Raw genomic sequence first — 27,676 nt, forward strand, 5'->3', positions numbered from 1 at the left:
CGTTTATAATTGATTATTTTTTGTATATTGTAGATAAAGAAATTATCATACCTTAAGAGTAGATTTGAACAATTTAAAATATATATGAAGATATTTTTTTGTTTTTTATGGAGTGTTAACAATTAAAGACATTACATTGTACATTTTATAAAGAAATTTAAATTTTGAAAAATCTTTAAAACATAACAATTTTGTTGGACAATGATGAATTTGATTTATTTTCATAATTAAATATCTTAAGAAAAATTATAGGTTTGGAAAATAATAAATCAATTCACATTCTTAATTATATAAAAAATATATATTTTTTTCCAAATACATATATAACTTATAGAATAATTTACAATTTCAGTGTCAACCATGTCTCAAGAAAAATTTAAAGAATTAGTCTTATTATCTATTGAAAAAAAGTATTAACTAAAATAAATTAAGACAATTTAATAAATAATTTTACATAAAAAAAATTCTAAAAATAATTTCAAACTCTTGTATTACTCATATACTTGATTAGAATTGTTCACATTGTTTATTAGTATTGTGTTGTGTTTATTTATTTATTAAAGTTTATAACAGTAAAGTATAATTAATATTGAATACATTATAATGTTATTTTATTATTGTTGAAAGATAATATGTTTTATTATGTCTAATTTGAAGTTTAGATCCTTTATGATTTTTAAAGTAATTATTATACACAGGCTGCTTTAAATAATGAAACATAATTAAGATTGATAGTGTAAGTAAGTTGAACTGACTATAGATTATTCAAATTTATTTTGTGAAAAAAATAGGGTGAACGTGTGTACATTACATTGATCTTACGGTCAGAAAAACATAACATGGCATAATAGTAAAACAAGTGCGGTGAACGTGGATCGAACACGTGACCTTCAGATCTTCAGTCTGACGCTCTCCCAACTGAGCTATCCCCGCTTGATATTAAAGCTAGAATAATAGATCTATTTATAGAAACTTTACATAATATTAATTTAACGCAAAATTAAAGTTCCAACAGACAGAGAGAAAAAACTCATACTTACAAATAATAACAATAATAGAATGTTGATTAGAAAGTAAAAACATTATGCTAGATGATGTATGCAAAAACATGCAATGAACGTGGATCAAATACGTGACCTTTAGATTTTCAGTCTGACGCTCTCCCAACTGAGCTATCCTCGTTCGATGAGAATAAAAATATGTTGGGGGTTACATATTAAATTTATCTGATGTTTAATTAATACACACATTACGTTCTAAGAGAAAGCTAAAGAACTAAGGCTTACAAATAAAACACACCAAATACTCTTATCCCATCAGAATAAGGCCTGCCGAATTTTACAATTTCGTTTTAGCCTCTAACTTTTCCAACGTTATGTGAAAAATCTATATTTTACAATTTATTTGATATAAGATTGGTTATAAGAATGTCTGTTATGGTTTATACAGGTTTAGTAAGGGTCTCTGCAGCAACTCTTGATATGCATTTATTTATTTTTTTTTTGTCTCTTTTATTGGTTATATAGCATTTACTTCAAATGTAGGAAATATATCTCATCTTCTATTGATTATGTTGGTCTTGTATATTATATACGGGTTTGGGACCTCTCTATCCAAGATTCATCAGCCTCCACAATTGGAACACTTTGCAACATAGAAATTATTATTCTCATCCCTTATTCATTCTAAATCTAGTCTTTTGTTTGTTGGGAGAAGTGAGGAGTGTCACTACACTCATAGTAATCTAGAGGTGGATATTGCCAAACAACAAAAACTTCATCTTATTCACCGCAAAATGTTTAAGGTAAGTGATTGTTGTTTGAAGTGTTTTTTTTTGTTTGTTTGCTTGCTAGAATACTTTAATATAATACTTGGAGTTCTACAAGAAACTCGTACTTATCCTAAAAATATTAATTAACCAATAATGATCACAATTTATGAATAACATTGTCTTTTATATAATAACGTCGACAAAAAAAAAATGGCTTGGACCAAAAGATCTTAGAATGCACCAAAAATGGTTAAAGATTTTTAATTGAGGAATTTAACAGATACATTATTAAATATTTAAAACAAAAACTAAGTAGCTTTAGTTTTTAACACGATTATTTTTTTTAATAACATTTTTTCTTAAATTCAACAACATTTTCAAAATTGAAGTTGGTAAGAGCGCGACCGGGATCATCCGGTAACACGTCACCGCGAATTTATGCTTAAGGAATTATGTGTGTCTACGCAATCCTTTTTCTCTCTCTCCACCAACCGTGACAAATCGCGTCCATTCATTTGGCCGTGAAATCTAGCCGCTCACGCGCGACATTACTTGGCTTCTATTAATAAAGTGTTTCGACGTGAGGCTGTGTGATTCTCACCCGTAACCTGCAATTCTTCGAGCTTTGCTCTGCTGTGTTCCAAACTATTCTCTCACCACAGGTACGCATGTTCTCTGTTTCTCTCTCTGTCTTTTTGTTACATCGTATTTAGGTTCCTTGTTTTACTTTCCGTCATTTGTGTTTTGTGATTTTGCTTCGATTATGTCTGTTTAGTGCTGCTATTCTACCGTGTCGATAATGTTCAGGAATGGTTAGTAGACCGTCAGTTACAGATCTCAATATTTCGTTTATTTTTCTTTATTTCTTTTTCGAATTGCTCTGCGTTCGTTAACTTTGTGTCACTGTTCGGTCTGCGTTGTTCACTGTTCTTGGAATCTTAAATATTTGTTGAGTTTGAATGTTAAAATATTGATTCATAAACTGTTGTTTGTTTAAGTTTTTTTCTTTTCTAAGTCGAACATTGTTTGTTCTCGTACTAATTGCAGCCGTCGAGGTGGGTCAGAATCAGTAGACCAATTTGGTCCATCATAGGTTTGAGTCGGTTTAGATTGAAATATTTTTACAAATATCAATACGAGTGAATTTTTAACATGACTTACCAAGAATTCGACTCGCCCGGATTAAATTCGTGGTAAGTCAGGTTTGTGTATGGTCACACACATTATCTTGGGTTTTGTAATGTTAGACTGTTTTTTTAACCAAACACATTAGTGGATTGGCAAATGAAAACATACTCCAAATAGATGGAGAGAAAGAAAATGTTTTAAGACATAAAAGTATTGTAAATTTATCCATTTACGTCTTTAATATTATAATTGGATAAGTGACAAGAATGCTTTGATCTTAGATAATATTTTTTTTTATTAGAATTTAACGTCATTTTGGATTAAAATAAATACTTGAAATGCAATCCTTTATTCATCTTTAGCTAGTGACATATTTTCATAGTACAAAGTTTGATAATGTTTCTTTTCATTGTGGTTTTGTACTTTAAGATCATTGTTTATGGATTAAGAAATGTTTTATGGATGAAAGTTTGGATTAAAAACCTTATTTTCTAGCTTGTCTTACGTAGGAGTAGTAGATTCAACTAATTTTAATAATAACAAATGTGAATTATTAAAAAGTTTAGTATTTGTCACAACTTATTGTTATTTGCTACCCTGATATCCGTATTAATTTGGAGCGAATAGATCTTATTTTAAAGTGATTTAATTAATTCTAGTATGTTATATGTATTTCACTCTTTAATAAATATAAAAATTAGTAATCTAAATTAATAGAAAGATATTTTAAATAGTTATGTAACTGAGAAAAATAAATTATTTAAAACATGAATTGTTTTGAAAAAAAACGGGAAGAAGGATGTATTTTTGTCCGTTTTGCATAAAATTCTGCTAGATATACAAAAAATGTAAAACGTAAATGCAATCAGAGTTTAACTTCGACAATCTAAAAGGTTTTTGTAAGAGTTTTTATTAATCAGATCATTTGAAAATTTTAATTCTGATTAAAAAACAGCGCAAACAACGTCCAAGAAACTATATATAAATTTGTCTAATGCAGAAAGAAAAGAGAACCACCTTATCATTATGCACTTAAAAGAAATATCGGTTCGTCAAATTTTTTATCTCAATCTCGTCGTGTTTTATTTTAAGAAAAATACAATTTACGTGAGACATGTAATTTTATTTTTATGTTTCGTGGTATGTTCTTTATTCTATACTACTTTGTCAGAAGCCTAAGAAATTGATCAAGTACTTTGTTAATCTCTTGACTGATTTTGTTTTCCTAGCGAAACTTTCAGAAAGCAAAGATAAAGTTTTCAGTCTCAAATTTAAGGATTTTCCTTCAATGTTCTTCGCTGGATCTTTTGTTTTTCAAGCTTTTGGGCCATGTTAGACTAAAGATTTTGTTTTGTTTTCTATTTTGTGCAGCTTGAGAAAATGGCAACAGAGACATTTCTATTCACCTCTGAATCCGTCAATGAGGGCCACCCTGACAAGCTGTGCGACCAGATCTCCGACGCAGTGCTTGATGCCTGCCTAGAACAGGATCCTGACAGCAAGGTTGCCTGCGAGACATGCACCAAGACAAATATGGTCATGGTCTTCGGAGAGATTACAACCAAAGCCAACATAGACTATGAAAAGATTGTTCGCAAAACTTGCCGCAACATTGGATTTGTCTCCGATGATGTTGGTCTTGATGCTGACAAATGCAAGGTGTTGGTGAACATTGAGCAGCAGAGTCCTGATATTGCTCAGGGTGTGCATGGCCACTTCACCAAGCGGCCAGAAGAAGTTGGTGCTGGTGACCAGGGTCATATGTTTGGTTATGCCACTGATGAAACCCCGGAATACATGCCACTGAGCCATGTCCTTGCAACCAAACTAGGAGCACGCCTTACCGAGGTTAGGAAGAATGGAACCTGTGGTTGGTTGAGACCAGATGGTAAGACACAAGTGACAGTAGAGTACTACAATGAGAATGGTGCGATGGTTCCAGTTCGTGTCCACACTGTTCTGATTTCCACCCAGCATGACGAGAGTGTGACTAATGAACAAATTGCTGCGGATCTTAAGGAGCATGTTATCGAGCCAGTGATTCCTGAGAAGTACTTGGATGGGAAGACCATCTTCCACCTTAACCCTTCTGGTAGATTTGTGATTGGTGGTCCTCATGGTGATGCTGGTCTTACTGGGAGAAAGATTATCATTGATACTTATGGTGGGTGGGGTGCACATGGAGGCGGTGCCTTCTCTGGAAAGGACCCTACTAAGGTTGATAGAAGTGGTGCGTATGTTGCAAGACAAGCAGCAAAGAGTATTGTAGCAAGTGGACTTGCACGCAGGTGTATTGTTCAAGTCTCCTATGCGATTGGTGTTCCAGACCCATTGTCAGTTTTTATTGACAGTTATGGAACTGGAAAGATTCCCGACAAGGAGATTCTTGAACTTGTGAAGGAGAATTTTGACTTCAGGCCTGGAATGATCACCATTAACTTGGATCTCAAGAGGGGTGGCCACAGGTTCCTCAAGACAGCTGCATATGGACACTTTGGAAGGGAGGACCCTGACTTCACCTGGGAAGTTGTCAAGCCACTCAAGTGGGAGAGGCCTCAAAATTAAGCTTTTGTTGGATGATTATCCATGCAGTAGAATTTGGATCGAAATTCACTGTATGTGTACCCCCTTGTTTGGCTGTTTGCTCTGGAGGGGGTCAATTTTTACCCATTAAAATAAAGTGTTTTGGTACACAATTTTTATATCCAACAATTGTTTTATGTTTACTTCTGTATTTATTTAAATAATTATAAATTTAAGTGAGATTATAAATTATTATTAGGTAATGAAAAAAATTTGAAGATCGAGTATTGTATGCACCTATCATCAAGGAAAGAATAAAACAAAAATAAGTGGTACTTGGTATTTGATTACACTGTCACAATTAACCTAAATTGAAAATAATGCAAATACTAAATAAAAGGGAAGTTTATAACACTAATTTTCAATTTCATCTACCTTTTCAACCTGCATCTTTTGAATAAATTTTATTTCCATATTATTTGCAAGCAAAATATTTACAATTTCTATAGAATATTCACAACATTACACATAATCAGTACGATCACCATCATTAATTATTACATCATGCTATAAATGGAGGTATAAAGAAGAAAAGGGAAAGGGAAAGTGAAAGTGAAAGGAAGAAGATAATGCAGGATCAACAAAAAATTTGAAGATGAAAAAGGAACAATGAAAAAGGAAGAGGGAAGAAAATGGATGTTCTAAATTTAGGAGTTCATCAAAGTGTGTTTTTCTTATATTTGAATAAGAAAATAAGATGGAGAAAACAACACATGGAAGTTTGATTATGCATCAAATTAATATAAAATTAATTTTCTAATACAAAATCAATACGTGTTTGATTCCCAAAATTAATTAAAAGGTCAAAAATCACGTCGCTGAACCAAACACAAATCTTAAAGACCATAACTTTCTTTTTTAAAATTGACTTATTTCGTGATCAAATATTTTTATTAAAAAAACTAACAATTAAAATTTTTTTAGTACATTTTTGTGGGAATTTTATTCTTATAATTTAAATAAGTCCAAACATGGTACAACCCTAGACAGTTGATATTTCATTATAATTACCATTGTACGAACTCGTCGTTTAATCAAAGGCGAGTGCAATATTCCACACAAGTATTACACTAAAATAATCCTACCAAATAAAGTTTGAAGTAGAGTGGCATCTACATACATTGTACAAACATGACCATATAATGACAACAAATACGTAAATAATATTGCACAGTTTAGCTAATACAAAGAACCAATCCTACAGAAAATCTCAGTCATTCAGTCTATGAACGAACATTTCATTACCTATCAAGTTTTATTGAGTTGCAAGTTAATGGACCTTAGCTTGTTCCAAAGTCCAAAGTTTCCCATCTGAAGGGTCGGAACATACATATTACTTCAGGAGAGCTCTTAAACAGAAGGGCCACACAGACACATACTGCAGCTATGGCTACCATTGAGAGCATCGCAGGTCTGTACACCAAAGACCTACCTACTGCGGTTCTGCAGGAAATTTTACTGTCACAGAGTTTACAATGCCCTTGGCTAAACCTAACTGCAGGCTTTCCAATCTCAAAGCTAGTGGATGACTCATTTTGCTTCTGGTTTGTATTGCTCTCTGTCGTGTTACTTGGAATTTCAACAACCACATGAGCTGCTCCATGTCTCTTGTTAATTTTCTTCTGCACCAAGTGAATATAAGCATAGTGACCACGTAAACGTGCATAATCCTCGGGTGTAGAGCCTGTGCTGTCACGAGCGTTTTTCCATGCTTCAATTCCAACCTGTATTAAAAACTCCATATTAACTAACCTGAAAACATTAAGCTCCAGATTTCCAACGGCTTAAAATCAGAAAAAGAAAAGGTGATTTTTATCAAGATTTCAGCTCATTCAAAGTCAGACAATATTGGTGGCGTGAGTAGTTCTGTAGCTAACCAGGCATACAGATTTTTGTTTTCGGACAACACAGGTTAATGATGCCCAAAATAATAAAAACTGCAGTGTGCAATGGTGACAAAAATTCAAATACTGTAACAGCTAAATGCAGCACTTGGATTCAGAATGTGCAAGAGTTAATGCAGTGATGGAGGTGGTCCAAATAAAACTGTGAAGAAAATCTCCGACTTAGTAAAAGTCAATCCTCAGTGATATATAATTTGATGTAGCAGAAACTTTACCATGCAAGGATCATTAGTTAAAGCATCGAGCACATCCTCGGAACCATCTTTCCCAGCTGCTATATGGAGTGGTGTCAAACCAGCTGGACCCACAACATCAGGTCTAAACAAGAAGGTCTTGTTCTCTCCATCAACTAGAGCCTTGACCTCAGGTCCTAGTTCATCTGAAATATTCTCAGGAACATATCTCAAAAGCAACTCCACTAACTGCTTGCTATTTCTTCGTACAGCTTTGTGAAGGAGTCCCATATCTGAAAGTGCAAGATACAAGGAAGGATGATCTCCTGTGTTTACAGTTCCATCAAGCAATAGATTTAGAAGTTTTTTCACTGCTGCACACCAATCATGATCCATGGAAAACTCAATAAGCCACTTGAACCGTTTCAATGGAAAGAGATCAACGGTAGAGTTCAAGTGAACCATCCTTAATTTCAACCGGCTTCTGTGCAGAAGCCAACCCATTTCATGAATAAAATCCATGGCTTGATTTTTGGCTTTAACTTTTCCAGTCCCTTCAATATCAGGGTCAGTTTCACTAATTTCTAGAAGAGGCTCAAGTGTACAGATTTCTGAGCAAACATCCTCCTCCACAACAATGAAAGGAAAAAAGCTGCTACTCAAACCCTGGTCCTCAATCTAGCAAATTAGAAAAAACAAAAGTTTCAAAAATAAAGCTCAGCCACATAGCATTAGTACAACATTTGCCTATCTTAAGATAAAAAATGACACTAGTAAACACATGCATGCTAGTGTCAATAAGAATCAACTGACAGAACTCATGAGTTAGGACATTAGTAATACTTAACAGTAACCAGCGTGAATGAAAGTGTCCCATACAATAAAAGTAATAACAAGCTAATATATAAGTGTGCTTTTCTTCTTCATGGAAAAACTAGCCTGTTCATCCCTACATTTTAGGGTTGATAATTTGGGAGAATGAAGAAAAAGCACCTCAATAAATCCTCTTCCATTCATCACAGGGACAGAACAAGAAAACTGGACGCACTGAAGTTCATCAGGCTCATTGGAGCCCTGATCCATTGACATATGAGCATCTTCACAGACCAGATATTTCCCTTCTAAAGCACACATTAACCTGATGGTAGGTTTAAGGGTCATATAACATGGTAGTTCAACAAAAACATAGATATATTTAAACGATGTCCTGGAACTCAGATACTCCATAAACCATGCAAAGGATTGAGAATTCACAAAGCAATACCTAGTGGCAGGGCGTATCAGGTTGACACCCTTAACAGAAAATTGAGCTTTCTTTGATGCTGGCACAGCAATTGGACTAACAGTCAAAATCTTGCTATAGTTGTTACTTCTGAAGGGTAAGGAAGTATCTATGACAACTTGACCTGCAGCATGAAAATTGCCGTAAGAAAAACAATCAGTCATAATGACATATAAATACTGATATTCATGAATAATATAGTTATTTCAAACATAAATCACATAACAGCAATGTAGACTGTTGACAGCATTAGAAGTCCCATAGAACAATATTAATGCTCAAAGCAATCCACCACGTAAAGTTATATATGTGGTTAAGACATAAGTTAAATATAGATAAATGAGTTTAACATAGATGACTAGTAACAGCAACTTGAAACTTGTACACATAATACACTAGATTATTGAAAAATAAATCTGACTCCTGTTATCTTGATCCCCTAAAAACAACAATGACAAAAAACAAGACATGGCAAGAGACCATTAAAAATGAAGGCCATCTGATGCTGCACCCTGATGTGAACCCATCCATTTCTCCAAAAAGTGTCATCAGAGACATCCAACAGCCTATTCAAACTGGAAGTCAGATCATAGCAAAGCTGCAAAGAAGGGGGTAAAGTATACAAGGTCAAGAGTGTCCCAGTTAAAATACAAAACCACGTGTAAATAGTTTTATAAGGAATAGACTTACTTCCTCCCACGAAGCCTCAGCCTGACGCAGATAAATGGTCAAAACAATACAACCGGGCCTTATGTAGCTCTCCATATCAGTAGGACTGTGAGATAACCAGTCAAGAATCTGGCAATTGAAACCCTCAAGTGTTATTAAATTTCAAGTAAAAGACAATAATAAGTCAGTGGCTATGGAACGCATAAAGTACCTGTGCTCTAAGTACAAGAGGAAAATCATTTGGCTCTTTACCAAAGAGCTTAAAAACAATTCGATCTGTGCGACTCTGAAAGATCAGAAAAAAAGTTAACCATTAAATAAATGAAAACAATCTCAATAATAATTAAATGCATAAAAAAGGAATCAACAACCCAAGTAAAAGATGGGGAATATTTTTGTGCTTTCTTGTCAAAGATTTTGTTTTGGGCTGCGGGAGGGGGCACAAGAGGGTTAAATAAAACACGGGAAGGAGTAGATAGCTAAATACATGAGCAAAGAAATTTCATGTTTTCAGAAGGCATAGGGAAAGCAGTTGCAATAAAAACTATTTTTCCCTTTAAACTTAGCAACAGCAGACTCGGCCTATCACTGGCTTGAGGTAACAGCTTTGTAGCCCAGCGGCTAAATGAAGCAGTTCACCGTTTTTATAGTTTTACAATCAAACTGGCACCAAGGTGGCATCAGAAGTCTATGAACCAAGACAATACACTTCCTTAAGTCCATATTATATTACACGGTAATTTCTATCCTTTTTTCTATTGAAAATCACATAATTATGGGAATGAATTGTGTTTTTTTTTTTTGTATGGACAGTGTAGAAAAGAACAAGTACACTATAGAATAGCCAATTCAAAGTAATGCAACAAGACAAACATACCTGAGCTTCTCCACTGGAACTAGAAGGAGACTGGGCAGAAGCAGAATCAGAATTTCCACTTGTTTGAGGTGGACTTGACTGATGAGAATCTTGTTGTGCCCATGGGTAATCAAGAGAGCTAGTTACAAGGTTTGTTGAGACAGGCAATCTTTCTAGATCTTCCATACCATCATCTGAGTCAATATATATGTCATTCAAATCAAAATTATTCATCTTGATCTGTCCAGCAGTACTGTCTCTGGCTTCTGAGTAGGTCGGAGGACTGTTTGACATGCTAGGCTTTATAGAAGATGTAATTTGCTGATCAGAGGCCCTAGCATCATGTGCCTGCATTACTTGTTGCTGCAGTTTAGCCATGGACACAGCTTCATGCTGTCTTGTAACAGTTGGGGAGCCTTGAGAACCATTGGAGAATAAAGTTGACACCATCTCTGACTTCTTTGATGAACCACCTTCTCTCAACAAATTCTCTGGTTCTTGCAAAAGGTTAGAAATGCTCTTGCCCCCTTGCTCGCCATTCTGACTAGCAAGACTCCTCAGAATATGAGTTAGTAGATCCTGATCTGTAGTCTGATTTGACCTGTCAGCTATAATTCAATTAAAGAATCAATTATCCATCCCCTAAAAACTTCTCAGTTGTAGCAGAAGTACAGATCAGAAAAATGAACGTGAATAGTCTTATTAAGCAAACACAATTTAGATGTCATAAAACTAAAAGATCGCAAATGTCAGACTAACCATATGCAGCAATAAATATGTGCTTAAAATAATTAGTCTAATGAGATCATATAACATCACATAAGATTGACACTACTGATTAATATTATGCACTGTATCTCCACATTGCTTAAGAAATTCCAAGTGGAATAAAGTTGTTTTGTCAAATAATTTGTCACGGATTTATATTATCATAGGTACTCTTTCTAGTGCAATGTGGAAATATAGTGCATAATATTAATCAGTAGTGAACATAATCAGGCTTTTAACAAGGCCTAAAACGTAAGTGCCTAAAAAACAAAGACACCAATTGGAAAAAAAAATTCAAATAGCAAATAATCACCAGGTCGGAGTTCTAATTTAGATTTATTTTATTGCCCTCTCCTCAGGAAAGTTGACAGAACAAAAAGATGATTGGGCCTGACCAGCAATTAAAGCACTAGAAATAGATTTCAGATGCTAATTACTAAAAGTAGATGTTGTCACAAGTAGGAAGAGCAAAGGTTTAGGACAACCTTCCAGTGCATCAGCAAGAGCAACAGGAAGTTTAATTGAATTAGTAACTCATTCAAAAGAAATACTTAGCATTTTATGAGAGTTTAATAACAAGACAGTGCATCTAATTACCAAAATTGAAAAAACATTTGTCCCACAATTTGTCCGTCAACATACCTACAAATTCTTATTAGTTAAAATTAACCTTGAGATGAGGGCTTGCTAGGTAAAGATAAAAATCAAGCCCAAACCATTTCTGTTGCCCTCTCCTAACCTGCTAGACATCCTTCTTCTAGAAAGCTAACATATATTATATATCAATAATTTTAGTCATCTTTTAACATATTCGGTCCCTGATAAGGCAAGGAATAAAAAAAAAAACACTTAAAATCCACAACAGTCCCAATCTTGTTATCCATTTGTCACACTACTTTCCAAAGAAATTAAGGGCAACCCAAAGAAATTACTCCATGCATCTTTCTGCTAAAGCAATGCATTGGTTTAGTTACAACTTGCCATTAATTTAGGTGAAAATTTGGCCTATAGTAATGTCTTGCTTCAAAAAAATACAGGTTTTATATACCATATTTGTTCATCCTTTCAAACTAGAGAAACAAGAACCAAGCAATGCCATACATAAAATAATCAAGCATATCACATGGAATCAACTGCTCTGGGCGCTAGATACAAAGATTAAAGAAATACTCACAGTGCATATTTGAAAGTATCTTCAATAAACTTATCAACAGATAGCTACTAGTCTGATCATCATTTAATGAACTTCCACTAGGAACAGGTTCGTGATTAGTTTTCCTTCTTCGTTTATTATGTCCCGCCAAGCGTCTTCTGCAGCTTCTCTTTCCTTCATCAAACTCTTGAAGCATGTGAAACCTGTTGATAGAGTGCCGTAAACTTTATATGCTTGCATGAAAATAAATAACAAACGATTGTTTGAAGGACAGCCAAAAGATACTGATTGTGATATTCAGTTGTATCAAATTATTATTTATAAGTTTCAAGATTTACTACATCTTCGCATCGTAATTAATACCATTTATTCCCTTTAAACTAACTGCAAACAAGTTAAACAAATTCGAACTGATCAACTGCAGAAAAAGCTGAAACCAAAAAATAAAGAGCGGAAAATTACCTACTACATTGTTGACAGAATCTCTGCATTGCGTTTCCGACAAGTGCCCTACTGGCCTTGGAATGCATCTCACAAACTTTATGTCGTCTGTGATAATCCTTAGCTTTGCTCAGATCAGCACTGCAGTCCTCCACCTGACAAACAGCTCGATTTGAAGTACTTCCAGATACTCTACTCTTCTTCCCATTCATACCATCCCAGCTCGCAACTTCCCTATCCACCCCTGCAGAAGCATGCCCACCAAGCTTTAAACTAAGAGGACCCGCTTCCTCATTCAAACCATCATCCTCCAGCACAATAACTCTCCTTTTCTTGTCCCCTTCCTTGTTCCCCTTGGGATCCCTAGGATCTAGTTCCTCAGAGCAGGAAGAACTGTTGGAGGGACCTCCAACCACCGGGATCCCAGACCCTAGAGGGAAAAACTGCTGTCCCACTCCCACACCATCCGCTGGCACTGGATTCAACCGGCTTGCTATGAACAGATCGCCATCCCATCTCCAATCATTCAAGTCCCACTCCGAGGACCTCTTCCCCACACCCCTCAAATCCGACGAAGCACCCACGCCAAAAAAATGATAAGCTTCCGCACCAAATCTAGCCTCCATGGTCACAACCAAAAACCCCGGTCACTAAAATCCTCAACTTAATTCACTCACAGTACAAAGTTAACCACACGGAATCACAACCAATTAACCTTACTTCCACCCCAACAGTCCCAAAAATAGTAACCCCACGCAACCATGGTTCCAATTAAGCACAATCTGCATGACAACCAAAACTTCCAATTTCCAAAGTCAACCAGAGTCCTTGCTTAGCTCAAGTACCAAGCCACAACCCACAACCTCCCCTCCCTATCTTCAACAAAAAAAAAAAGTTTATCTACAAAAACACCAGAAAGAAAAATTAAAACATTAAAAAAGGCTAATAAAGTACAATTCAAGAAGAAATTAAAGATGAAGCGAGGAGAAATATACCTGTACGTCTTAGGTTCGGCGTGAGAAGCAACGCAGATCGGCGGCGAGTGGATGTCGGTAAGTGAGCACGCGAATGGCGAACAGGTTCTGTGGACGGGAACGGTGTTTCTGGTGCTGCTGTTGATGATGATTGCGATGTGAATGTGAATTTTATTTCTTTTTTATTTTCCCTGTGAGAAGGTACGGTGGTATGGTTTGATATTCTATGGAAAAATAAAAATAATAATAGTAATATTAATAATAAATAATAATAAATGGTGGTGGGATTGGGAACAGTACACCCCACCAGACACATAGTGGTGGGCCAGTTGCACACACTGCGTGTCCCTCGCTCTTTACGTTATGGAAGGAGGTCCCAAAAACATTAACGAAAGATGCCTTTGCTTTCCTAACCCTGCACCCGCTGCACCAGATCCACGCCGTTCATCTTCGTTAAGTAAACGTCACATTCTTCCACTCCTCTGCAACAGTTTTTTCCCTATCATCACCACATGCCAACCACGTGTGGCCGCTACACGACACACTCTTTAGCCCCTTTCTCATTACTACTCTAATTGAATTTTAATCACACTCCTACTACTATGCTATGTCTAACCCTTAATTATGTTACCATTATTATCTCCACCTTCTCATTATCTATGTTGATTGATTAGTCAGACGTTATTCATAATTTCTAACTCTGCCTAAATACTAGTACTGTATAATATAAAAAATGAGATTAAATTTATGCATTCACAAATATCTTCCACTTTAAACTGATGTATTCAATTAATATTTAATTAATGATAAAAAGTTTCCTTACTAACACATGCAGATGTATCGGGTATCTTTTTCCTAGTTAAGATTTCTTTTCATGAATGATGTGGAATTGGAAAGTTTATTTCTTTATCGTATAAACAAATCTTTTAGTCTGAAAAAGAGAACATTTTCCACGTCCCTTCTAATGCCATCCATTCTTTTAAATTGTCTTTTATGAGTTGGGGGCGAAGATAACGTTTTATATTCATTTATGTTTCAATGTTTTTATCGTAAAAATAATATAATAACGAAATTCGGTATAACATTTTACCTGTGTAGCCAAAATTATTTAAGGTTGCTAACTTCAAATCAATTTTAGACAGCTAATTTGATATTGTTTGAATATTTTAAAATTTAAATAAAAATTTCTTTTAGAGAAAAACCTTGAAATAAACATTCTATTTATTACATAATAATATATTCTTTTAAAACATACAAATGAAAATAACAAAAATCAGGAAAATAATAGATTATATACCTGTTGGGTTTAGATTTTTATCATTCAGGAGTTTACTTTGCTTGAAAATCAACAGACAGTACCCTATATTATTAATATAAAATAATTAATGAGATAAAACTTTTCCAAATGATGACAATTATAAATTATTTTATGAAAATTGAAATCAAACGTATTTATTGATGCGAAATATTAAAACTTAAAATTAAAAATCAAATTCAAATTATCCATGTTTTGATACACACCTGAAAGGTCTACGAACCCATCAGGTAAATGATTTAAATTCAAATAAACCACCACTTAAAAAGATTCGGTCAAATAATCAGATAGCCGGTCAAAATAGATAAGAAAAAAAAAACTTAAGAAATTAATACTTTTCTAAAACAAAACCTAAATATTAGTTTTTCATTTTTAGTTTTATACATAAATTTGTCATTATAAACAAATATAATGTGTATTATTTAAATTTTAGTACGATAAGATGTTTTATTTTAATTTTTACATAGATTTTTATTCTATACTTATTATTACTAATAAATATTATGTATAGTACTAAAATTAAAATTTCCAATTTAAATGTGATAACATGTTTTATTTTAAAAAATATTATTAAAAATATTGTGAATTTGTATAATTCTGCAAATCAATGTTTTGCATAATTATGCAGATCAATTCATTCGCCCAACGAGTAGACTTGTCGAGTGAATAAGCAAATGTACACAATTCTGCAGAAGCTGATTTAAGCAAAATTATATTTATTCAACCAATATATACAACTCCAAAACCTCTACAGAGACCATTCGAGTATCAAACATTAATTCTATCAAAATATTTACACCAATTGCATCCAATTACACCTATAGCATGCAATTATTCTCAAACAACAAAGAAAACCTAAGTATTTATCGTTTTCAAACATCACAACTCAGTTCACATATCAAACATATCAGTCAATTACAGAATAATCATATAATAACATTTCTAACAGGTTTGTGAGACATGACAAATATTAGCTTTCCTTGAGATACTATACAGACAGTTCACAGAGAGTTCTAATACACCTCACAACCCGACAAAGTCCCCAACTCTCCTCTGTTTGAGAAATTGATCGGACAAAAACAACGTAGGGCGTGTCGTAGGGATCCCTCTAGTGGTCTCTGATTGTTGAACATATGATTACAGGAGTCGGAAACTTAGAGAGAAGGCAGAGAGGATTTTAGAAACAATTCTTAGAGAGATAAAGTGTTTATAACTAACGAAACTCGTTTATTAGATTTCTATTTATATTTAATACTTTTTAATAATAAAATAATTGAGTTCCATTATTTTAAACACTTACTAATTTTAAATTTCTATTTTCTAAATTCTCACAAGCTTTTTATAATATTATATTTTTAAATATTATTTTATGTATTTTTAATTACAAAATATTTTTTAATAAAATAGGTCATTAATTTGTTTATGTTTTATTTAGTTTTTTTTTCTTTCTTTTTTTAAAATTAATTTACATCTTTAAATCTTAAATCATACTTGTAAAATTTAAATTTAATAGATAGACCAAATCGAGTTTAAATTTAAATTGAAAATATATTTAATTTTGATGAACGCGTTTTGATTTATTCTGTTAAATCTCTTTTACCTTCTTTTATTCTTTCTTCTCCTCCTATTTCTCTGCAATTTATTCTCTTCTTTCTGTCGAAGATTTCTATCCTTATCTCTTTCATAATCTTATTGTCTCGTAGGAATGAGAAAACATTTTTACCTAATCATATTATATTGTATTATTGAAATACTTTTGGAATTAACTATGAAATATACTTTCATTTACTTTATGAGGTTGATTTTCTAATTTTTTTCTGAAGTGGAAAATTTTCACTCAAGCAAAAATCGAACATAGAATTAAACGTTGCTCTCAACCTTTCACTCAAGCAAAAATAAAGCTGAAATAACCTTACTTTTGACCATATTTCACTCAAGCAAATAATATTTCCCTTAAGAAAAATAGCATTGTCTAATTTCTACCAAAATTTTCCTTAAAACGGGGATATTTTTCACTCAAGCTAAAAAAATAAACTTTTTTTCTATGCGTGATATTTAACAATAATATTTGAATATTTATTATTATAAATGAAAAATTACTATTATTTTATATATTAATTTATTTGTAATTTTATTTAAATTAATTTTGTTATACAAAAATGATTATTGAGAATGATGAAGCTTATATGAATTTGTGATCACATATCACATATGATATTTAAATTGTTGTTTGATTTGTGTATTAAGTATTGACACTTATGTTATAACATATATCATCTTGCTTCACTAACTATCTAAGTGACATGAACTCATCAATTGGTGAGAAACTAAGAGGGAGTTTTTACACATTTAATACAAGAAATATGATTGTTATCCACGGCATTATTTCGTAGGTAATGGGTAATTTTCAAAATTAATTTGATGTTATCTACGAATTATTTATGAAAAAAATTTTGTAGGTAAATAGTTTGTAGGTAACTTTATCTACGAAATATGTGTTTGTAGATAACATACTTACGAATTTTATCTACGAAAACGCAACATAAAAAATTATTTACGAAAACATCTCGTGGGAAAAGTATTTGAGTTATCTACGAAGGATTTCGTAGATAACTTACCTACAAAGATTTTCGTAGATAACATACTTACGAAATTTATCGTAAATAACTAACCTACGAAATTATTCGTAGGTAACTTAAATATATATAAAAAAACATATTTTATAATCCTTACAATATATATATATATACATATATATATATATACATATATATGTATGTATATATGTATATATATACATATACATATATATATATATATATATATATATATATATATATATATATATATCAACAAAATAAATTGGTCTATTTACTTTAAACACTCTACAAAAAATAAATGTCACATAATCCTATATTGACTTTTTTGAGACTACATACAAATAGCAAATAGCCCTTATCATTTTATACATATTTTCAACAACTGAAGCACTTTAATTCTCTTCACATCTAAAGAGGTTCATACCACTACATGAAACAGTTAAAGAAGGTAAATGAAAAAGAAAAAAATCACTTTGTTCCATTGAACATGTGCTCTGAAAGTGTATGCCAATGACATTGAATCAGCTTGTAGTAAGTTCCACTCATGTTAAGATGTCATGCATTCCCTTTCCATTACACCTATAAAATCATTAAGCACAAATATCAAGTTCAATATGCTTATAAGGATACACTTACTTAGGTAACATCTAAGTTAAGTATCGAACGACATTATAAATTACTCCTCTCATCTCATCAAAACACATTATGAACAAATATTTCCTAGAGAAATTTTCAATTTCCTGTACAACAATCTTCAAAAGGGAGTAAATGATAATCTTAAAATATACTGAATTTATCTTGATTCATTATTCTCAGGTTCGCTTGCTAATATTGGATTGAATTGTATGTTAGTCTTTGGAGAACATACTTATTACATGTTTGATATTTTGTTGGTTAAATATCCTTTATGTATAAATCTTGTGTGGTCTATGTTGTTTTTTATGTAGATGTTGAATAAAATTGAACTGTTTTTGAGTTTTAATTAAAATGTATCTTTTATATATATATATATATATATATATATATATATATATATATATATATATATATATATAGTTATTGATTTATTTTCTTAAGTTACAAATTTGTTTCAATTGTTTATCCTTGTATGCGTTGTTTATGTTGTGAATTACGATGACATTGTATTATGTGTACAAGCATATGGAGGTGGACATAGGTGTAGGATAAATGTTTGGATGAGAATAGATATTTTGTTTTGACTTATTTTTCTATAAATATTTATATTTATGTATGCTTTTGTGTAAGTCTAGGTTGAATTTTATATTGATATAAACTTTGTAAAAATCCTTTGATAGGTTTACAATATAATTAATAATTTAATTTTTAAAGTATCACATATTAGATTAATTAGGAAAGTTAATAATTCTATTCAAATAATAATCAATTTTTATTATTAATGTAGATAAAGTAAACTAATCAATCAATAACTTAAGTCGGATATTATTATTATTATTATTTTAATCCACTGTTATTCCCTATAATTAATTTTGGTTGTGGAGAGGAAAAATAAGAGACTGGGTGGTTGAAAAGTAGAGAAAAAGAAGAAAGAGAGGAGCTAAGAAGAAAGGTGGAGAATGAAATAAAGGTAAATTTAAAATATTATCATGTTTAAATTTAAACTGAACAAAAAATCGAACTGCTTTGGTAATAAACTAAATTTAAACAAAAATAATAATAAGAAAATAAAGTGATTTTTGACTACTAAATTTTGAAAAATTTCTTTTATAATCTTAAGTGTCATTTAAGTGGTTTTCCATTTTTTCATTTTCTCATTTTCAATATTCTAAAATCACTTAGAAAATATCATCTCATATTGTAAGAGAAAGATGTCAAAATTTAGTAATCAAAATATCATTATCCTTGCTATTTTTATAACATGGCCGTGATTTTATTAATACTAGTTTGACTACATCTAAGTCTTGAACTAATGTGCCAATTACTTTAAGAACCACGCCTAATTTAAAAACATACCAAATGATGATCGATTAAAATTATACTAACTATCTGATAAAAATATTTTGTATGATGTCTCAATTTCCAAAATTAATCTCAAATCATATCTTATTCTCTTTTAGAAAGTTCTTTCTTCTCTCTAATCCTATTTTTTTTCAAAAATTCTTTTTTCCTATCATAAATTTATGATTTAATTCTAATTCTTTTCAAGATTCACCACTATTAGAGTAATCTACACAACAAACTTTACCAAAATTCTCATTCAGTGAGATCAAAATTTTGTTAATTCACTATATGTATCAAATTGTTTTCGCCTACATGCAAGTTCTTTTTTGCTTTGCATGTTGCCTCCATTTGTTCTTTATGACATTTTCTTTAGTTGAGACTCTAATCTTGTGTCTTGATTGTTATTTGGACATATTTTGTTATGTAGATAGAAGGTTTCAATGCATGGATGGAGCTCTTTAGGAAAGAAAGAACATTGTTATATGGTTGAATGTATGGATTTTGACACAAATGATGTGACTCCATCTGTGCTTAAATTTGAGAATTTTTATAATAAGTGAGTTTGATAAATAGTGTTGATATTGGTGATATTTTTATGAGCGAAGAAGGTTTGAGAAATTGTGGTTGAGAAATTGTGTTTGAGCTGAACCGTAGAAATATAAATATGTGACTATGGAAAAGGTTGAAATAGAGAAATTTGTTGGGACTGAATATGTTGTAAAAAAATGTAATTGTTTGAATGGGTTAGAAGAGCTGGCATAAAAGAAAAGATGAGGGAGCTAATCGTTTAAATTTGTATGTTTTTAATTTGAATTTTTATTTTAAAAATTCTGAACTTTTCGAGCTTGGATTGAATGTAAAATTTGGGTTTTTTTTTTTTATGTTTTGTGCTTGTAAGTCGTGTAAAAATGTTCATGAGAGTGTAGGGTTGTAAAATGATAAGATAATTAAAATTTGATTTTGTAGAAAGCTGCTGAAAAAATGAATAGCTTGTGTAACTATCTTGAGAACATGATAAAATTAAAATATAGACAAATTTGAAAATGATATTTTTTTATAAGGGGTTACATTGTACGAGGTCTTGTTATGAAATACAGATGATGGTGAAGATATCCCATATGATATGATATAAGAAAAATAGAGAGAGAAATTTGAAGGAATGAATTTTATAATTTTATTATTAAAAAGATAAATTATAAATAGAGAATCTATTATAGTTTATTTTACAAACTCAACTATCACGCTAGGATAAAGTTTAGTCTGTTGTGATTGTCAAATTAACTATTTCGAATAAAAAATACTAGGATGATGTTAAGTATATTTCTCTTGAAAATATTGTAATATAATTTAAAAAATAAATAATTAAAATAAAATTTTATCATTAGTAATCTTTTTCATGGACTTTTAATTTTATGGGTTAATGTTATTTATGGTTAACGATTATATTCTTATTCCAATTTACTCATTTGTTTCTCTTCTCTACCTATAAATATCACCTAGGTGTATAGGGAAAACACAACAAACACTATATTTATGTCAAAAGTGTTATTCTTTTATTCTCTATATTATCTTGTGTTTATAAGGTTTAGAGAACTTTCACTGCACTCGATCAATCTAACAAGTTGTTGTATCTTGCGAAAGAAGTGCATATGATTTTGTTTTGTCTTGTGCAGTAGGGACGCTTTATCTCTAAGGATAGCGTTATGCACATCTCAACCCGATATATTTCTACTCCTTTCCTTTATTTTTTATTTTTTATTGTTATTATAATTATTGATCTCTCATTAATATTCGTTGATTTATATATATGTCATAGTATTATTATTGCTCTAATAATTACTATTATATTATTTTATATTTTTATTATTAATAGTATTTTTTAATTAATCATTTTTTCTAACATTCATAGAGAGAAAAATCTTATTTTTTTCTAAAATTAAAAACAATATAGGTCTTAGGACTGAAAACACATTTTATGAACTAATGTGTTTGGTATGGTTATAATTAAATCAGTCTCAATCAAGCCTAAAAATTTATGTGTATAATTGTTTATATTCTATTGGTAACAATAAATGAAATTATGGATAAAGAAAATTCTAGCTTATTGAATAATTTTTTGTGATGTCTAAAGCTAATGTATTTTCTATTATATTAATTTATGATTTAATATCTTATACTCTTTCAATTGATATAGATGTTCTAGATCATGAATATATTTTAAGTGTTTTGTATCAAAATAATTATAAAATGTTTGTCATACTAAAACTATTATTGAGTTATGAAATTATACATTTGCAAAGGAAAAAAATATCTTGATATTTATATGAAAAAAAATGACCGATAATAAATCTTTTTTTATCAGATTTATGAACTTAAAAATATTTTTATGACATGAAATTAAAATGATTTTTTTTATATCATGCTTATGATCATGTGTGTGCTGATAAAAGAAAAGAAAAATATTATCTTCATATAAAAAATTGAGGAGATGGTCAAGTAAAATTAAACTTGTCTTTTAAAAATTATCTTATGAAGTGGTTTTCGAGTGCAATAGGATTATTATTTCCAGGTTATAATACTTCATTGGTCCATGTTTTTGTTCCAAAATCTAGGGGTGGGCATGGATTGGATTTTTAATGATCCAATCCACATCCATTTTAGATTCAAATAATTGAATTAGATTTCAACCCAAATCTATTTTTTCAGCAAAAACAAGTTTGGATTTTTTTTAAATCCAGATCCACATATTTGGATCAAGATTTAAATCCAATCCAAATATTTGGATCAAGTTCAAAATCCAGAATCCATTTTTTATAAAAGAAATTTAAATTGAATCTTCTAAAACTTGTGTCTTTAAGGCCAACACCACTCAACCTATTCTGATCGTCGAGCTCGCTCGGTCCATCAGGGTCTCGAGCTTGTTCAGTCCGTACAAGTCATTGGGCACAACCCGTTTGAATCGTCAGGACGGTCCGGCCTAGCCCATCCAGGTCTTTGGGCCCGCCTGGCCCATTCTGGCATTGGGCCTACCCGGTCTGTACGGGTCGTCTGGCAATATCCATCTAAGTCGTCGGGTCAACTCAGCCTGTCTGGGTCATTAGGTCGACTTAGTCTGTCTGGGTCGTCGAGCCCGCTCGGTCCATCACGGTCGTCGGGCCTGCCCAGTCCGTACAGGTCATTGGGCACGACCCGTCCGAGTCATTGGGTCAACCCATCCCAGCCCATCTGAGTCATCGAGCCCACCTGGCTCGTTCAGGTCTTTGGGCCCACCTGGTCCATTCGGGTCATTGGGTCCACTTGGCCCGTTCGAGTCTTCGGGCTCGTCTAACCCGTTTGGGTCATCGAGCCCGCCTGACCCATTCTGGTCTTTAGGCCCGCTAGACTCGTTCGGGTCATCGGGCCCGGCTAGCTCGTTTGGGTCTTTGGACCCACCTGACTCGTTCGGGTCTTTGGGCCCACCTAACTCGTTCGGGTCATTGGACTCGCTTGTCCCATTCGGGTCTTCGGGTCCGCTTGGCCCGTTTGGGTCATCATGCTTGCTTGGTCTGTTTGGGTCTTCTGGCCACCTGACCCGTTCAGGTCATCGGGCTCACCCGACTTTTCAGGGCGTTGGGCCTGATCAACTCGTCCGGTTTTTCGGTCTCGCCTAGCCCGTTCATGTCTTTAGGCTTGCAAAACCTGTTCTGGTTATCGGACCCGTCTGGCCCTTCAGGGTCGTCGGTCCTGCCCGGTCCGTATAAGTAATCCAACAAGGCCCGTCCGAGTTTGAATTTAGCCTAGTCCATCTCAACCTTTAGCCTAACCCAACTGAAAACTTAAATTGAAAATTTGGATTGGATTTTTTTATTATTATCCATATTTAAAAATCTTGATTTATAGAATGGATATCTAATCCATAAAATATATAAAATATAGATTAGATTGAAATCCAGATCCATTAAAATGGATTTTAAATGGATTAGATTTTTAATAAAATGGTTTTTAAATGGATTGAATTGAAGCAAAAGTGGATTGGATCAAGAAAACTAGATTTTTTGCCCACCCCTACCAAAATCTCAAAAGTCCTAAGATTTTTTTTAGTCTCAATTAGGTCCATATTTTTGAAAATGCGTAACAATTAGGTTTATTCCGTTAGTATGATGTTAATGGTGTTAAGGATGTGCTATGTGTCAACTCCTCATTTTTTTATTTTTTTTTTACTTTTTTAAAATTATTCATGTCACGTGTCACGTCAATATTGTGCCACGTGCCAAGTCAGTAAGGTGACACGTGTCAAGTCATTGTCTGAATCTCAATTTAGTCCATATATTTGTTATTTTGATTACTTTTCAGTCGATTTTTTTTTTTAAATTTTCAATTTCACCCTCTCCAAATTGAAACCAAATTTAACTTTTATATAAATATCATAATGATATTTTTATTATAAGTAATATTTTTATGACATTTTAAAAAATATTAAGTTTATTTAAATTTAAATTTTACATTAAACTCTATTTATTTATTTTAAAATTTTAAATATATTTATTTTAACTTTTTACAAAATTGTTTTAAAATTTTATATTTAAATTTATAAAATTGTTATTTTTAAACCAACTATAACATTTGTATATAAATTATTTAAAACAATTTTGTAACAAGTTAAAATAAATATTTTAAAATTTTAAAATAATATATAAGTAAATTTTAATGTAAAATTTAAATAAGAATAAACATAACATTATTAAAATGTTTAATAAAAATATCATTATAAAATTTGTATAAAAGTTAAATTTGGTTTCAATTTGGAGGGATGAAATTGGAAAATTTTTAAAAAATTACGAACCAAAATGGAATCAAAATAACAAATATACAGATCAAATTGAGATTCAGATAATGATTTGGCATGTGTCACCTTACTGACTTAACACGTGGCACGTGGCATAAATAATTCTAAAAAAAATTCAAAAAATAAAAAATTTAAAAAAATTCAAAAAAAATGAGAAGCTGACACGTGACACATCCTTAACACCGTTAACACTATATTAACGGAATGGACATAATATGGACCTAATTGAGACTAAAAAAAATTTGAGGACCTATTTGAGATTTTGGAACAAAAATATGGACCAATGAAGTATTTTAACCTTATTTTTATACATTAATTATTATTGCTCTAATAATTATTATTATATTATTTCATATTTTTATTATTAACAATATTATTTGATTAATCATTTTTCTAACATATTGAAAGAAACTTATGATGTGAGACTATTCTGACCCTAACCCTACTAGTATTTAACTCACATAATGATCTTGACTCTACTAGTATTTAACTCATATAATGATAACTAGGTGGTGAGAGTCCAAAGAGGTTTCACAGGACAGACAATATGATATGAAAGAGAATCATACTTAGGGAACTAGTGAAGTTAGCTCTGTTTGGATGAGATATATGATGTTCCATGTTCCACTTAAATGATCGTTGTATAATAAAAGGAGGAGAGGACGGTTAGTATGATAAGTGTAGAGTCTGACCAGTTCAATACAGTAGTCTTCCAAAAGCAAGAGTCTGAATGTGTTATGGTAGTTTTATATTTGATACTTAGTCTCACAGTTATACAAACCTTGTAAGAATATATAGTATATTTAGATTGATATTTATTCTTTTAAATATTTGCTTCCCCTTGCATTTGGTGTGTCCTTTGTTTTATTCTCTTTTCTTTTGCGATGATTATAATATATATATATATATATATATATATATATATATATATATACACTACTATTACAATGTGACACAATCATGACGTGACATGTGATAATGTATATTTTTTTTAATTATAAAAATATAAAAGAAATTAAAAATTAAAAAATTGAAAATTTCACAAATTGATACGTGACATGTACAAATACGATGTTAACATCAACTTAATGAAAATGAAAAAATTTGACTATTTTAAAAAATTGAAAAACTAAATTGAAAAAAAAAATGATAGAAATTGAACCAACCAAACAAATACTACGACCAAATCAAATGTATAATTAAACCTCTATAAATTAGTATCAAAATGATTGATATTTAAGGATTTTTTTTATAGTGTGGGTTGAGCTTAATAAAAAAAAGTGTAAAAATTGGATCTTATACAATTCAATTTTTTTATTGGATTGAATGATTAGTTTGCATACACCCAATCAAACCCAGCTTATGCTAACCCATAATGCATTGTTGATTGTTTTGGCGGATAAAAACTATTTGTTGATTTTTTCGATATTGTAATTCTTATATATCAAGTTAAGCTATTTAATGTTAAAATTTATCTGTTAAGTTTAGAGAGGGAATTAACAAGTCACTCTAAATACAAAATAAGTAAATAATTTACAGTTTACAGACTATTTTATGATTCCAATATTTATTTTAAAATTAATTTTACTATTTGTTAAAATTTCAAAAATTTTAAATTAATAAAAGAATATATATAACAATGAATAATAAGATTCAATTTCGTAACTGTAGTTTAGTGTACACTTTTTTGTATCTGTTTTATTCTGTATATCTTTATTATGCATTAACTAACTTTTTTGACTTTTATTTTATTGCTTTATAATTATGTTTTTTCATGCATAAATTAAATTATTTTATAACTGTTTTTCATACGTAATGCTATTTATTTTTATGAAAAATTCACTAGTGCAGAAATTGATTTTTACCTCGCCTTATATGTCTCGGTTGTCCATAAACCGAAGCATATAATGGCGCTGTGGCATTTTTGCAATTTAGACAACTTTTATGCCTCGGTTTAGCTTAACCCGAAGCAAGAGAGGCTCATATGCTTCGGTTTGCCAAAAACTGGTGCCAAATGAGGCTCATATGCTTCGGTTACACAGATCCGAAGCCAAAAACCTACTAGCCGTTACCTCTTTGACCTCAGGTGGGTCTGAACCGGTGCCAAACAGGGCTATATGCCTCGATTCAATTAATAACCGAGGCCATATGGTTTAATTAGGGCACCAAATTCGCGAGCCCCTTTCTCTTCTTCTTCCCTGCACCCCTCTCTACAACAGTACTCTTTCTCTTCTCCCTTCGACATGGCTGTTCTAGGCGCGGTGGTGATGTCGTCGACGTTCCAGATGCAGCAATGGTGGCTCTGGTGGCGCGGATTCGCTGCTGCTCCGATCTGTTTGAAGGTGGTGGTGGCGTTGCGTTGTTGTAGTGGTGGTGATTCTGCAGCAATGGTGGTTCGCTGCCTTCGTTCGCCAATGGAGGTACTGCTGTCGTGCATTGCAATGGAAGGAGGCTCGAACAGGTGGCGCTGCTCTCTGCATCTGGTGCGTCGTTCACGGTGGCGTGATGATGGTGGTCCGCATTTGGATGTGCGTTCGCATTTCGCACAGATTAGGTGCAGGTTGTGGATCTGTGTTGATGGTGAACGTTGCAGGTGTTGCCTTGGTGGTTGCAGGTCTAGACAGTGTTGTGGTGCGCTGTTGCGACGTGTTGTGACGCAATGTGTGGACGACGAGCGATTTTGTGTTGGCTGCAGGTGGTGGCTCACGGTGTTTCTATTGCAGTGCAGTGGTGCGTTGCAGAGAAGAAGACAAAACTGTGGTGGCTGAAAAGTTTGCTTCCGACAAGGGTGGCAGCTGCCATGGTGATGGAAGGAGATGATGAAAATTAGGGTTGATCGAGCATGGTGCATATGCGTGGAAGAAGATGGTGGTGGCTGCTGCATTTCGCCGGCGAGGATGGTTGGCTTCTGTTCTATTTTGACCCGAGGCAGAAATGGAACACTATGGCTCCGGTTCATTTAGAACTGAGGCATAAAGGAAACTCTATGGCTTTGGGTAACAACCGAGGCCAAAAGGGGTGCCTTTTGACCTCATTCCAATATGCTTCAGCTCCAGACCCGAGGCAAAATGAAGAAAATAATCGGGGCAAAAAGCTTTTACTGCAATAGTGATTACATTATATTCTTATTATATAATTATAACATCATAAACATTAATAAAACATTATTTTATAGACTTTAGTAATACGTTTAAATTAATTTTATTATAATTAGTTTTTAATTATATTTTTAATTTGTATTATTTTACATGTAC

The 27,676-nt window shown here is 32.2% G+C and overlaps 2 protein-coding genes and 1 non-coding gene across 6 annotated transcripts; 1 reads left to right on the forward strand and 2 right to left on the reverse strand.

Moving 5' to 3' along the window:
• Positions 1-860: 860 nt before the first annotated feature.
• TRNAF-GAA lies at positions 861-933 on the reverse strand. Its single transcript has one exon. It is a non-coding gene; the product is annotated as a tRNA-Phe (tRNA).
• A 1,311-nt stretch (positions 934-2,244) lies between these two features.
• LOC114192426 (S-adenosylmethionine synthase 1-like) lies at positions 2,245-5,667 on the forward strand. The gene is made up of 2 exons (XM_028082143.1): positions 2,245-2,433; positions 4,271-5,667. The coding sequence occupies exon 2, from the start codon at positions 4,280-4,282 to the stop codon at positions 5,462-5,464; it is 1,185 nt and encodes a 394-aa protein (XP_027937944.1). The 5' UTR covers positions 2,245-2,433; positions 4,271-4,279; the 3' UTR covers positions 5,465-5,667.
• A 787-nt stretch (positions 5,668-6,454) lies between these two features.
• Positions 6,455-13,938, reverse strand: LOC114192105 (squamosa promoter-binding-like protein 1). Of its 4 annotated transcripts, none has more exons than XM_028081691.1 (11): positions 13,724-13,938; positions 12,750-13,628; positions 12,309-12,490; positions 10,388-10,974; positions 9,722-9,796; positions 9,532-9,639; positions 9,322-9,439; positions 8,824-8,965; positions 8,553-8,697; positions 7,602-8,237; positions 6,763-7,206 (listed from the first exon to the last, which is right to left on the reverse strand). In XM_028081691.1, the coding sequence occupies exons 2-11, from the start codon at positions 13,352-13,354 to the stop codon at positions 6,763-6,765; spliced, it is 3,042 nt and encodes a 1,013-aa protein (XP_027937492.1). In that variant the 5' UTR covers positions 13,355-13,628; positions 13,724-13,938. The 4 variants fall into 4 exon arrangements, with proteins under 4 accessions (XP_027937495.1, XP_027937492.1, XP_027937493.1 ...); XM_028081692.1 differs by having other exon boundaries at positions 12,750-13,600; positions 13,724-13,907; XM_028081693.1 differs by having other exon boundaries at positions 12,750-13,604; positions 13,724-13,907.
• Between the last annotated feature and the right edge of the window lie 13,738 nt (positions 13,939-27,676).

Source organism: Vigna unguiculata, chromosome 7 (assembly GCF_004118075.2).
Source record: "Vigna unguiculata cultivar IT97K-499-35 chromosome 7, ASM411807v1, whole genome shotgun sequence".
NCBI classification, from domain to species: Eukaryota; Viridiplantae; Streptophyta; class Magnoliopsida; order Fabales; family Fabaceae; genus Vigna; species Vigna unguiculata.